Consider the following 13,446-nt stretch of genomic DNA (forward strand, 5'->3'; position numbering starts at 1 on the left):
TTTTATATCCTTTTCCATCTTTCTAAAGTTCCTTTACCTTGTTACGCAGGTCTTTTGACAGTAATTTTCTGCTCCCCATGGCTCAGTATCTACCCTGCTCAGTGCATCCACGTGAGAGCTAACAAACTCATTGACTATTTATACAGAGACACTAATTGCAATGTTAAAAGCCACAGGTGTGGGAAATTAACCTTTAATTGCCATTTAAACCTGTGTGTGTCACCTTGTGTGTCTGTAACAAGGCCAAACATTCAAGGGCATGTAAACTTTTGATCAGGGCCATTTGGGTGATTTCTGTTATCATTATGATTTAAAAAGGAGCCAGACAACTATGTGATGATAAATGGCTTCATATGATCACTATCCTTAAAAAAAAAAAAAAAAAAAAAAAAGACTTTTTTTTTTTTTTTGCATGATCAGTCATATTTTCAAAATCAATGCCAAAATTCACAATTTCTGCCAGGGTATACAAACTTTTGTGCACAACTGTGTATATATATATCGTTATTTAATATCATTTCAGACTATGACTAGTTTTAGCTTTGTTTTAGTTGTGTTTTACTTATATTTGCATTCATGTACAGTATTTGCGGACATTATGTTTGGTTTTAGTTTGTTTTTATTAGAGGTCGACCAATAGTGGATTTTGCCGAAACCAGTATCTAAAGTGATGGAAAAAAGCAGATAACCAATTAATTGGCAGATAGTTTAAAAAATCTACTTATAGAATGTTAAATTGTGTTTCCATACTTTGATGGGCAAAATAATATAGAGGTTAAAAGACTCAAACATTAATAACATTCCAGAAGTAGTTTAGTGTGCCATTTAAAATCCCAGTAATCACCAGAAAATACTTTATAGTTAAAACAAGCCACACAACATTTTATCAGAAAATGCAACGTGAACACTCGATGGTTCTTTGACATGTCAATCAGAAGGCCGCTTGTTATATCTAATTGCGTGGTTCTTTTTGACGGAATTTATGGATTGTCTATGTGAAGCTTGAGCAAAAGATTAAATCAAACAGCGTTGGTTGAAAATGCAAAAAACTAAACTCATTTTCTTTGTACTTTAAAAAAAAAAAAAAGTTTTTGTTTGTATTTTAGTGCACATTTACTTTCAGATTAGTGCTTTCGCAAATTACTGTTGTTAGTTAGTTGTGTTAGTTAACAGTTATTTTTTTTTCACTGCTAGTTTTTTCTTTGTAAATGTTTTCGTTAACAGTAACCTTGTAGGGGGCTCGTAGTCAGGTAAGTGTTGACGGAAATGAGGCCTATATAGGGTATTATGAAGTCTGTTGTGTCAGTGTTTGCTTCCTCGTCTTTTTAAGAGCTGAAGCATGCAAATCCAAGCTTAATATTTGTTTGAGGACGTCAGTGCTTTTGCTTTGCTGTCTCCATAGTTAATAAAGTAAGTACATGTCCAGTGGGGTTTTATTAGCGTTACGATTGTATGGAAATAGATTGAGGTAAATATGTTTTAAATAACACATACACATCCGCTTGCTTGACTGTGTGTTATGAAGTCCATTCATGTGAAATATGCTTATGCACTACTGACCATCTTCAAAGGTTTCTTGCCTAGGGGAGAGCAGCTGGCATTGAAGGTAAGTGTGACTGAAGCGTCCCGCGCCTCCTTTTTCCCATCCTGCCACGCGCACAATGCTTAAAGGGATAGTTCACCCAAAAAAAAAGAATAATAATAATAATTGTTTACTCATCCTCATGTTGTTCTAAACCCACTTGATTTTAATTTGCTATTGGCTCTCAAACATCACCAAGCTTCATTGATGTCACAGTTGTTGCAGTGCATTTACTGACACCATTCATTTAATTTGAGAGCTATGTATGGCTTTCAGAAGACTTATGAAGATATCTTTTATAGTGATTTTTGTTGTTGTTTTGGAGCTTGATGGCCTGAGTCCCCATTTTGTCCACTTTCATTTTATGGAAAAGAGTTTGGGTGAACAATTCCTTTTTAATCAGTCTGATTCAATCATTGCCTCTAAAATCACTGGTTTATTAAACTGAGCTGGCTTTTCTTAATTTACTAGGATCATAGTGTACTGTGTAAAGCAGCTCCACTCCTGTCCTCCCTCGTTCCTGTGTTTTTAAATAATCTGTGACTGTTCGGTGTTGTGCAAATGTAAAGGAGGACTGCACAGATCTGTTCTTCCCCTGAGGAAATCGAGGAAGTGCGGTCTCGCAACCAAATGCTCCTGTGGCATTGTTTCCACCGAAACTGCCTGTCAGGTGGATTAAACTCAAACAGTCATCATGACAGGTCCACTGTTATCAGAACTAATGTGCATGACTGAATTATAATCACAGGGGCTTAAATTCATCAAGAATAAAACAGAATAAATTAGCAATAGAATTAAAAAGCTCTACTAAGGGAAGAAACATCCAGTGTTTACTCAGATCTTGCTGTAAGGCCTGTAGGGCCATTTTATAATCCTGAAATTCTAACGTTGCGTCGCAACAGCTTGAGGCGGTCTACACTTGAAGCTGCATGTCACATCATAATGTTTACTAACAACAGACCAATCAGATGTGAAGGAAGTTTCCGGGCTCAATACAACTTTAGCTCAATTGGCAGCATTTGTGACACAATGTTGATAACCACAAACATAACTTGTCCCTCCTTTTCTTTAAAAAAGCTAAATTTAAGGTTACAGTGAGGCACTTACAATGGAAGTGAATGTTACATTACATTAATTATTCTGTTAAAACTGGTGTATTTGAGCTGTAAATTTGTTTAAATATTCATTTTTACAGTCGTTTAGGGTTTTGTGGTTTGTTGACAGTACATCGTCATGGCAACGAAGTTGCAAGATTGGCTATTACTTAGGAAATGTTAGTAAGCAATATTATCACACTAATATCATGTTAGCACATACTTTTTACATCTTGTGGCTGTACTATTGAAACGGTAAGTATTTTAATATTTATGGATTGGCCTCGCTCACTTCCATTGTAAGTGCCTCACAGTAACCCAGATTTATGCTTTTTTTTTTTTTTTTTAAGAAAAGGAGGGACAAGTCAAAATCAATTGTGCCAATCAATATTATGACACAATGGAATATTCCTTTAAACTTGACTAGACTTTAGCAACAGCAAAATAAACATAAAATCCTACTTTATTTTCAACGGTGGGCTCCACAGGTATTGCCACAACTACGTATATGTATGGTTAGAAGCAAAAGATCATTTAAAGGTAAAGTATGTTAAAATAATTTCTCCTATGCCGGTTTAAGCCGCGGTCATACTAGGCTTTCAGGCATGCACAATTATTTCAGACACCGCAACAGACAGGATGTGATGCGTTATTTTCATAAATAATAAATCACAAATAACAAATAGAATTAAATTCAGAATGTTAAAATATACAGTCCTTACCTGCAGCGATAAAAACATGGTGCTTTGGGAAATATATTCTTTGTATTTAGCTTAGAGGTCAGTGATTGGCGTTTTAATCTTTTACTGGTCACACGTCTTCTCGTCATCCAAATTCGCAGCTGAGAGTTAACCAAGCTTGCAGCGAAATTCCTTTGCATGTGCTCGTGTTTCCAATCTCACGTGTACAGATATGTTTGAATGGAAGTTTTAAGGTTAGTGGAAGTTAATGGAATTTTACAGTACATGGCAACATTGGCTCAACCAATTTTGTGAGTTTAGGGCAGACTATTTTTTTTTTTCCTAACCAATTGCAGATGGTGGTGCATTCAGGAAATATGTTGGAAAAACAAGTCATTGTTATTGTGTTTATTGATGTAAAAGCTTGCTATGTTTGGCTTTTATTCTAAATGAGTCTTAATAACTTTACAATCAGATCGCTGCTTTTTCTTTGTGTGATTTGAACATAAAAATCCAAGTGACCTGCTTGAGAGCTCTTGAATCCACAGGGGATAGTCTCTGTAAGATCACAGTTGATTTGCCTTCTGGGATTTGTAGTTCATTTCCTCAAAGTATGTGAGCTGTTGATTTTCATCATTGTGATATGACGCACTCTGCTTTCGTAAGAGCAATGAAATTATGATGCATGGCTGCTAAATCTTTGCGATGGTGCGTGAATTGTGTATTTATCAGTGCCTTAAATATGTTAAACTCACATTTGTCTCACCTAATCTCTATCGTCTTCTCTCCCTCTCTTCCTTCCTCGTTCTTAGGCTCGGAGCACTGATAATCTGGAAAGTTCTGTGGAGCCTGGGACCCGATCGGTGGGCACCACTGCCAACTTTAAGGGGAAGATGAGCAAAAGGTGAGGTGAACTGCACATTAGTAGTCATTTAGGGCATTTTTTGTATAAACCCATATGCCTTTCTTTTTTTTTCTTGGAACACAAAAGATATGTTAGGAAGAATGTTCGGGACTGGCAGCCTCAGTCACCCTTCACTTTCATTGCATCTCTTTGCCATTTAATGGAAGTGAATGATGACTGAGGTTCCTTCATTCTGACTAACATCCCTTTTTGTGTTCCACTAAATAAAGAAAGTCATATGAGTTTGGAACAACATGAGGGTGAGTAAATGATGACAAATTTTATTTTTTGTTGAACTATTCCTTTAATGTAGCGAGCCAGGAACATGTAGTTATCGGGTTGTTTCTGAGAAACTGTGAGTTCAGTTCATGTTTGCATCCAGCTTTCAGCGCACTGTAAAACAGGAAGAATTGAGTTTCACTTCCTCTCTGAAATAACTAATAATGGGATGCAAAGTTTCTCTGCGGTGTTCCGGAGTACCTGAGACTGAAAGCTGTCCTGGAGTGCTTCTACATTGTGTGTGACTTCAAAATTTAAACTAGATATTTACACTTCTAAAACAAAAATGTGAGTGGTGCTTGCCATGCAAAACTTTCAACCACAGTGCTAGGGTTTTGTGGGTGGTTACCAGGGCATTGGTGTTCTGAGTGAATTTGACTACATTTCTATGTTGTTGCTTTGGTGTTCTGGTTTTTAAAGTTTCACAGCAGCAGAGAAATGATTTGTGTAGCCATTAGTTGTGTATCATAATGTATACACTATACCTACACGCAGCTCTCTGTGCTGAAGGTATATGGTGTGTTAATTCATTTTGTGTTTTGGTTGTGGTTCCAGGCTTTCTGTTGTGAAAGGCCACTTCCCCAAACTTGTTGACTGTGCTCACTTTCACTATGAAAATGTGGACTTCGGTTCTATTAAGGTAAGATCTTATATTGTCCAGTGAAAGTCTGTCGCAAAAAAGTCAGATACAACACAATATTCAAAGAGATAAAAGATTTCTGATCTCATTTGCACATAATGTGTTTTTTTGCATTCTGCTAAGCACGATACTGTAATGAGCATAAAAATTATGGCACACCCAAATATTCGGTAAAACAGAGAGTATACGATTATACTGATAATCGATTAATCTTCGATTATTTCTTCGATTAATCAGATACAAATCTAAATGTAATTTCCTTTATTTTATTAAAACATCATTTAAAAAAACAAAAAACAGGAATGATAAAGGGCATACGGATTTAGTTCAATTTACAGTACTGAATTCACGATTTTGTACTTTGAACAAAGCCATGTCATGAGTCATGAAAGTTACGTTTGAATATATTATTGTTATTATTATTACTTTCAGGACATATGCAAAACAGTTCCTTTCCTTTACTTCTAAAACTTAACAAAAAGTACTGTTCATTGTTCATATGATGACCCATTGGGGATGGAGTGGGACTAAAAATCAGCCCAGCAGCAGAGGGCAATGGTGACACCAGAATAGAAATATGAATAATTCTGCCCAGCTGAAAAGTACATAATTATGTTAGATACATATGCTTGAACATGGTCACTGATTACATTAAGTATTTTAAATGAATATTGAATGTTTTAAAATAGTATCGTCACTGATTACACGTTTCTAAACTATTCTTTTCAAAAATATGTGGATGTTAATCCAGTAACATGTTTGTCATGGTATAAATTTACTGGTGAAATCAGACATTACATATGGCATTATCAAAAGGACTATCAAATATCAGGACCCTTAGAATATTAGAAATTATATTCAGCATTATATTCACAGTTTAAAACAGTACAATCACCTGTAAACGCAGTGCAGATTCACTCTCGCGCTGTAAAGTCTCATCCCAGTGCTCATATTACATGCGCTCACATGAGGAGGAGAAATAATCTAAAACACTTTAAAAACCACCACATCTTGACCTCTGAGACATCAGTGTGATATACATGAGCTGCACAAATGATTACATTGAAACTGAAATTGCGGTATGAAGTTGCATGAGTTAAATCAAGATGATTGCGCTCCACCGCTCCCTTTCTCCATTGCGATAGGTTTGATTGACACGATACGCACGCTCACTTGCTCAGTGAAGTTTAACGTAGACTCGCATGGGGTAAAAACATGTTTTTACGAAATATGCGGAAATACGCGCCTGATGTATACAAGTATAAAACATGGAAAATAGTGGTAAAATGTAAGTTATGCTCTGGAGAGAGAAAACTCTTAAGCGCATCAAACAGCACAATCAATCTGTCAACGCACCTGAAGCAGCAACTGCTCCACATTAAACTGTTTGCTTATGATCTTTGAGGTGTTTATAAAATGATCTTGTGCGCTGGAGAACTTGGTCATGTTTTTTCCACTTCAGCTTGTCTCCGTTGTTTTTCAAACAAGTTTCATCGTGCAACAAATTTTTCACTGAGCTGTAGTGACATCACTGATGGAGCTTCCCCGTGCTTGCAGCATATATCCAACTAATCAATAATTCAATTTGTTGTCGATGATTTCCATTATTGATAATAATTGATTTTATCGATTAGTTGTTGCTGCCCTAACAGAGAGTTGAATGAATTAATAGTATGTTTATAATCAACATTTCTCACATTCAGGGATTGTCCTTTCCGTGAATGTTAATTATCTTACAACTGCACTGTGTAACTTTTTTTTGTGGTTAAAAAAGAACAAAATGTTATTAATGAGAGAGTGCAACAAAAATCCATCTTCCAAACCAAATCTTTACCCAAATACACTTTGATAAACCTATAATAACGATATTATATTATAAATATTTTAGAGCTGTCGGGACGGATTTTGCGGGAAATTGCATACATACGTCATTCGCCCGTGCGTGTTGATGTCATATCTCCCGCTACTGTAGCATGTATATGGTGTGGGTGTAGCATGAACCTGAACCTTTGTCACAACGAACAAGAAAATTTGACCGTGGATCATTCAAAACGGCAAACCTCCAGGGAATCACCGGTTGTAAAAACAAAGAAACTCGAACAGAGCAGAGTCTACAAGCAAAAAGGGAATAAATATAATAAATATTTAGTCCATAATAAAAACCGAATCAACATCGGCTTGGCTTTTCAGAGGTGGCGACAACTGAAAGTATTTAAAAGCGACCCAGAGATGGCTTTTTTCTTACTCAACAGGAAAGATATTTTATTGATATGGTTTATGTATAGTTGTGTAATCACTCAAACACGTCTCTGTGTGTGTAGTGAAATACAATAATTAAACTGTAATCAGTGCAGAACTTTTCACTTGCTAGCACACATGTATTTTTCTTTATAATGGCAATAATTTATATAAATAAATCCTTTAGTCTGTGGCTTGCCAAGGACATGTGAGTCTTGAAATTATGTTGACCACTGGTTGGTAACAATGACAATCTATAAATTAGTTACTACCGTGGTCTATTTGGCCAGAATATCCTGCAGTTATAAAAACTTTACAACGTTTGACCTTATCAGACTATCAGTCGTTATGTCTAATGTTAACAAATGTTGCCTAACTTTTGTAAGTCAAAACAACAGCATAAGATATGGCTCTAATCTGCTCAGATAACATGTTTTCGGATATCCGACTTTTCCTTTCTTTCATTATTTATTTGTCCATTCGCTCTGATAAGATGTACTGTATCCAGTGTACACCGGTGCCTCGAGCCACATTCATCCACGCAGAGGAGCAGAGCCAAAGCACGACTTACGTCATTACCAAAACAATGTTATTTCCGCAAGACGCATGCAGTTTTATTTTTTAACCACTAGAGGGCCAAAAGTTACATAGTGTAGCTTTAAGTATCTTTTGCAAAGCATTTTAGATTGAAACTGAATTTTCATTGAGTAATAGTAATTATACGGACATGATCTTACATTTGATTGGATGGAAACATATAGGCTGTGAATTTGTGATAGTATTGGTTATTATTTTGCCCCACCCACATGACTAGTTATAAATGTAATTTCTTGTTGATAAAATATTATGTAAAAAAATTGTCTTTAGAATAACATGCCCTGATAAATCTAGCGCAATAGACCCTTTTAACACAGTAATTACTCGTTTCCGCCTTATTTAGGCTACGTCCACATTAATCCAGATAAATTTGAAAACCTGGATAAATTTGGTTTTAAAAACACTATCCGTGCAGACTGCCGTTTTCAAATGTTTACAAAATCTTCTTACTGCGCATGCGAAAAAATGCTTTTCCTTTTACGGTCTGAAACGCAATTGCCCTGGTGTTCCATTCGAGAACCAATTCTGAGAAAGCTTCCCATAAAAGGTAACAGTTATCTTTAACAACACTATCAAAGTGTACGCTATAGCAGGCAAAACCATGTCGCTACAACATGGGCTGCCATCTTGACTGTTTTGGGTTGGATGGATCACATGACTGCTTCAAATGACAACAAATAGGTCATTGTTTATCAATGTTTTTCCAGCGCACACCACAATGCAAAGACTACATTTTTTTAATTGATCCACTTGGGAGAGCGTTTTCGAAAATCTTTGTTTTCGCTGGACAAAATAGCCGTCTCCGTGTGTACGGAAGGTAACAAAGGAAGAGAAAAAGATGCGTTTTCAAACGAAAATATATTTGTGTGGACGTGGCCTTAGATGCGTAAATTTAGTGGATTATTATTATTATTATTTTTATTTCCTTTTTTTTTTTTTTTTTTTGATTTTCAACTTTTAAATTTAGTGTTAAAATTATCTAAATTATTTTGCTTCGCTACTGTTCGGACGCTTCTGCTTACATCTCCGTGCTTCGCTCCCTTGCTTTTGCATTTTAATCTCTGATTTTCATATCAGAAGTTCAGCACATTGCTCAAAACTACCTAATTTGGCACCCACACTACAACCAGAGACTTTTGGGACTGACATATTACTACAAAAATGGGATTTTCTTTGAAAGCAATCTACCAGCCTCCTACCACTGGCAGTTTACATTCCTGAAAAGGGACAACACATCTGCCTTCACACAGACAGATGAGAAAGAAAATGCCTTCTCTCAGATCAAACTCCACTTGCTGCTCAAACTGCCATAGACATCTACAAAAGATCGCAGTTCTTGAAACAAAACTACTTGCAGTACTGCCACCCTTGACGGAACACACAGGAGAGCATCACCGTGGACCCCCTCACCCTACAGCCAGTGAGTCCTGTGAATCTAATGTTCCTATAGGCTATACTGAGCTTAGAAAAACCAGCAGAACAGGTGGCAAAAGTGACTGATGAAAGTGAGAGCAAAAACCAATGGCATAAAAGGGGAGATAGACCCAAAGGCGCTTGAAATATCAGACAGTCACAAGCATCGTGTATTGCAGCATTGGCATCTTCCACTCCCGATATAATTCGACTAACCAATACTGGTATTCTTCCACCCCCGATACATCTTGAAAATATATTTGAACCATTAATGATTGTGGAGGAAGAAACCCCAAACGTGATCAAGCATAGATCACATCAGCCAGCAGCTAACATTACAGCTAGCAGGCGCTCAAGGTCGAGCAGGCAGCGGCATTCGGCTGAGACCACAGCCGAGCCCAGCACTCTGATAGTGGGGGACTCCATTATCAGAAACATTGGTAGCAGGGTTACTACCACTTTCTGCCTTCCTCGAGCAATGGTTTCTGAGGTAAAAAAGGAACTACTGAACATTCTGATGAACCTTAATTCCGTGAATCGGGTTATTATACATGTGGGGAAAAATGATATTCGGAAAGAGCAGTCAGAACTTCTGAAGAGGGATTTCAATGAATTCTCTGAAACACTTGGAAGATTAAATATTCATTCATTCATCAGTGGACCACTCCCAGCCACAGGAACAAATATGTTTTTCTCGGTTACTCAGTCTAAACACATGGCTGGGCAAAACTTGCAACATGAGAGGACTGAACTACACTGACAACTTCAATCTTTTCTGGAGTCAAAGAGAACTGTTTAAATCAGATGGCCTCCACCCAAACAAACTTGGTGCAGGTGTGCAAAAGGATAGTATCTACTTCTCCCTCCTTCATCCATCTGCAAAGCGTGCCAGTCCACTCAACCTCAATGGCACACAAACACAACCGCCGTGTCTGGATTAACACAGGACCATATTTCACCACCTGGACGGACATTTGGTCAACAAACACCACAAGGAAAATAATGACACAGTGCAGCCAAAACATTCACTGCTCAGGGACACAAACCAGCCTGAGCCCCACCCACAGAGTGTTCTACAGTTGGACTGTGACTAATTAGAATGTCTCTAAGATACAGGACTGAAGGACGAAGTCCTGGAAGAAAGCCAGGGAAGCCAAGATAACATACTTCAGCCTCCGGAAACACCAGAGCCACAGTCCCTCTCACCTTACACTCTATTCCTCTCATTAACGTCACCTTTTCTGAGCTTCTCAAAGAAAATGGAGGAACTAGTGTTTGCTGGAACAAAGCTCTCCCACTCCATTGCTGTGAGCCCCAAGATATCAGTCAAAAAACGGCGGGCCCATCTACCACGAAAGCCTGTAGGCCCAGCTCAGCCTCCCCCTCCCTCTGAGAGAGCTCTCCGGCCGCTGCCACAACACCAGGGTACACATCGCCCTTCTGCTCTCGGTGAACAACAAACAACTGATAACAGCTCTCAGTGATATGTGTTGGGTCCGCGCTATGGTAGCAGCAACATTCACCAATGTTCACAGAACAAGCGGGAACCCAGTGTGCCTGTAGCTTTATCTATATCTGTTCAGTTGAGTGATAGAAATACTAAGGCCTTCTCAAGACGTACGGCAAACCTGTCTAATCTGTTGCCTATTAGACGTCAATCTGAGATTACTGTGGAGCCAAAAACATGTAGCACTTTTAAACATCCACTCACTTAAAAACAAGTCATTTTTATTCAATGATCTCATCACCACAAATAACCTGGATTTTATGTTTCTAAATGAAACTTGGTTAGACAACAGCTGCAGTGCAACAGTCCTCAATGATTCGGACCCTCCAAACTTCACTTTTATGAGGATCTGCAGAGCTATTAGAAGAGGTGGAGGAATAGCTGCTCTGTTTAAAGATGTCTTTCATTGTAAGCAAGTGTCACTTGGTAATTACTTGTCCTTTGAGTATTTAAGTATTGTACTAAAAGGTGCTCCACACGTTCTATTTATAATTATTATTAAGCCCCAAAATACTCTTCCACATTTATTGAAGATTTTACAGAACTTTTATCAGTAATTTCATCTGAATTTGACTTATTATTGCAGGGGATTTTAATATCCATATAGATAATCCAGAAGACAGGATTTTAAACACTTTTGACTTGACACAGCATGTAATTGGACCCACACACACTTGCGGCTACACTCTAGATCTGCTTATTAGTAATGGTCTGAACATTTCATCCACTGTTATTAAGGATGTTGCACTATCTGTCCATTTCTGTATTTTCTTTGATCTACTGATTTCTCCACCCGCTGAAGTTAGATCTATCTCCGTCAAGAAGAGGTACATAAATGAGAACACTAGTGTGCAATTTATGAAGGCTTTATCTATGACACCAAGTGTATCTGCAGAATCTGTTGATGTTCTCCTTTAACTTTATCTCTGAAGTTAAAAATGCTATCAATGACATTACTCCTGTAAAGGCCAGGAATATTACTGGCAGGCCTAAAGCACCTTGGAGTAACACAACAGCAGTGCAAAGCATAAAAAGGAAATGCAAAAAAGCAGGACGAATGTGGCGGAAAACAAAACTTGAAGTCCATTACAATTTCTATAGAGACAGTCTTCATGCTTTAAATCTGGAACTAGGCACAGCTAGACAGACTTTCTTCTCCATGTTATAAACATAAACAACACCCAGACTCTTTTTGCTACTGTAGAGAGACTAACTAACCCACCAACACAGGTTCCCTGTGAAATGCTCTCTGACAGCAAATGCAACGAGTTTGCATCTTTTTTCAGGAAAAAAATCAATGACATAAGAATGGCAATCGGCTCGTCCACATGGTGCGCCTAGATTAGACAGCACCCACCACAACAACAACTTCAGAAAGTAAACAGTATGTCTGATTTTGAGGCAATTGATGGCAAAATCCTGGAAGAAACAGTACAGTAGCTTAAAACATCGACCTGCTGTCTTGACACTCTCCCCACATCTTTTTTCAAAAATGTGTTTTGCTGTCTAGAAACCGATCTCTTAAAGACAGTGAATGCCTCACTTCTTTCAGGCACTTTTCCGAAGTCTCTGAAATCTGCAGTTGTTAAGCCACTTCTGAAAAAGAGCAATCTGGATAACTGCATATTAAACAACTACAATTCTTCTTTCATAGGCAAGATCATCGAAAGGGTTGTTTTCATTCAGCTGAACAAATTCTTAAATTCAAATGGCTACTTGGACAATTTCCAGTCTGGTTTTCGACAGCATCACAGCACAGAGACAGCACTCATAAAGATAATAAATGATATCCGGCTAAATACTGATGCAGGCAAAATGTCAGTGCTGGTTTTATTGGATCTCAGTGCTGCATTTGACACTGTCGACCACAAAATACTCCAAGACAGACTGAAAAACTGGGTAGGACTCTCTGGAACAGCCCTCAGCTGGTTCAGGTTATATCTAGATGGGAGGGGTTACTTTGTGAACATAGGCAACTATGAATCTGAGTGGTCATCCATGACATGTGGAGTCCCGCAAGGCTCAATTCTTGCACCACTTCTGTTTAACCTGTATATGCTCCCACTAGGCCAAATTATGAAAAAGAACCAAATTGCATACCATAGCTATGCAGATGACACCCGGATCTACCTAGCCTTAGCGCCAAATGACTACAGCCCCATAGACGCTCTGTGCCAGTGCCTTGATGAAATTAACAGTTGGATGTGCCAAAACTTCCTTCAGTTAAACACAGTCAAGACAGAGATCGTTGTATTTGGCAACAAAGGTGAAATTCCCAAGGTGAACGCATACCTTGACTCCAAGGGCATAAAGACAAAAAAAGTCAGACCTTAGTTTCAGTAGTCACATCAAAGCAATAACCAAATTTGCCTACTATCATCTCAAAAATATAGCAAGAATTAGATGATCAAGACTTGGAGAAACTTGTTCATGCATTCATCACCAGTAGGGTCGACTACTGCAATGGACTCCTCACCGGCCTTCCCAAAAAGACCATTAGACACCTGCAGCT

General features: G+C 38.0%; 1 protein-coding gene across 1 annotated transcript in view; it reads left to right on the forward strand.

Moving 5' to 3' along the window:
* LOC127453246 (rho GTPase-activating protein 33-like) overlaps positions 1-13,446 on the forward strand; it is a 74,674-nt gene that overhangs the window by 31,839 nt on the left and 29,389 nt on the right. Inside the window, exons 3-5 of the mRNA XM_051719494.1 lie at positions 1,572-1,606; positions 4,169-4,260; positions 5,095-5,179. Of these exons, the coding sequence (XP_051575454.1) occupies positions 1,572-1,606; positions 4,169-4,260; positions 5,095-5,179 (212 nt within the window). The remainder of the gene's footprint in view (positions 1-1,571; positions 1,607-4,168; positions 4,261-5,094; positions 5,180-13,446) is intronic.

The sequence above is a fragment of the Myxocyprinus asiaticus genome, chromosome 15, assembly GCF_019703515.2.
Source record: "Myxocyprinus asiaticus isolate MX2 ecotype Aquarium Trade chromosome 15, UBuf_Myxa_2, whole genome shotgun sequence".
NCBI classification, from domain to species: domain Eukaryota; kingdom Metazoa; phylum Chordata; class Actinopteri; order Cypriniformes; family Catostomidae; genus Myxocyprinus; species Myxocyprinus asiaticus.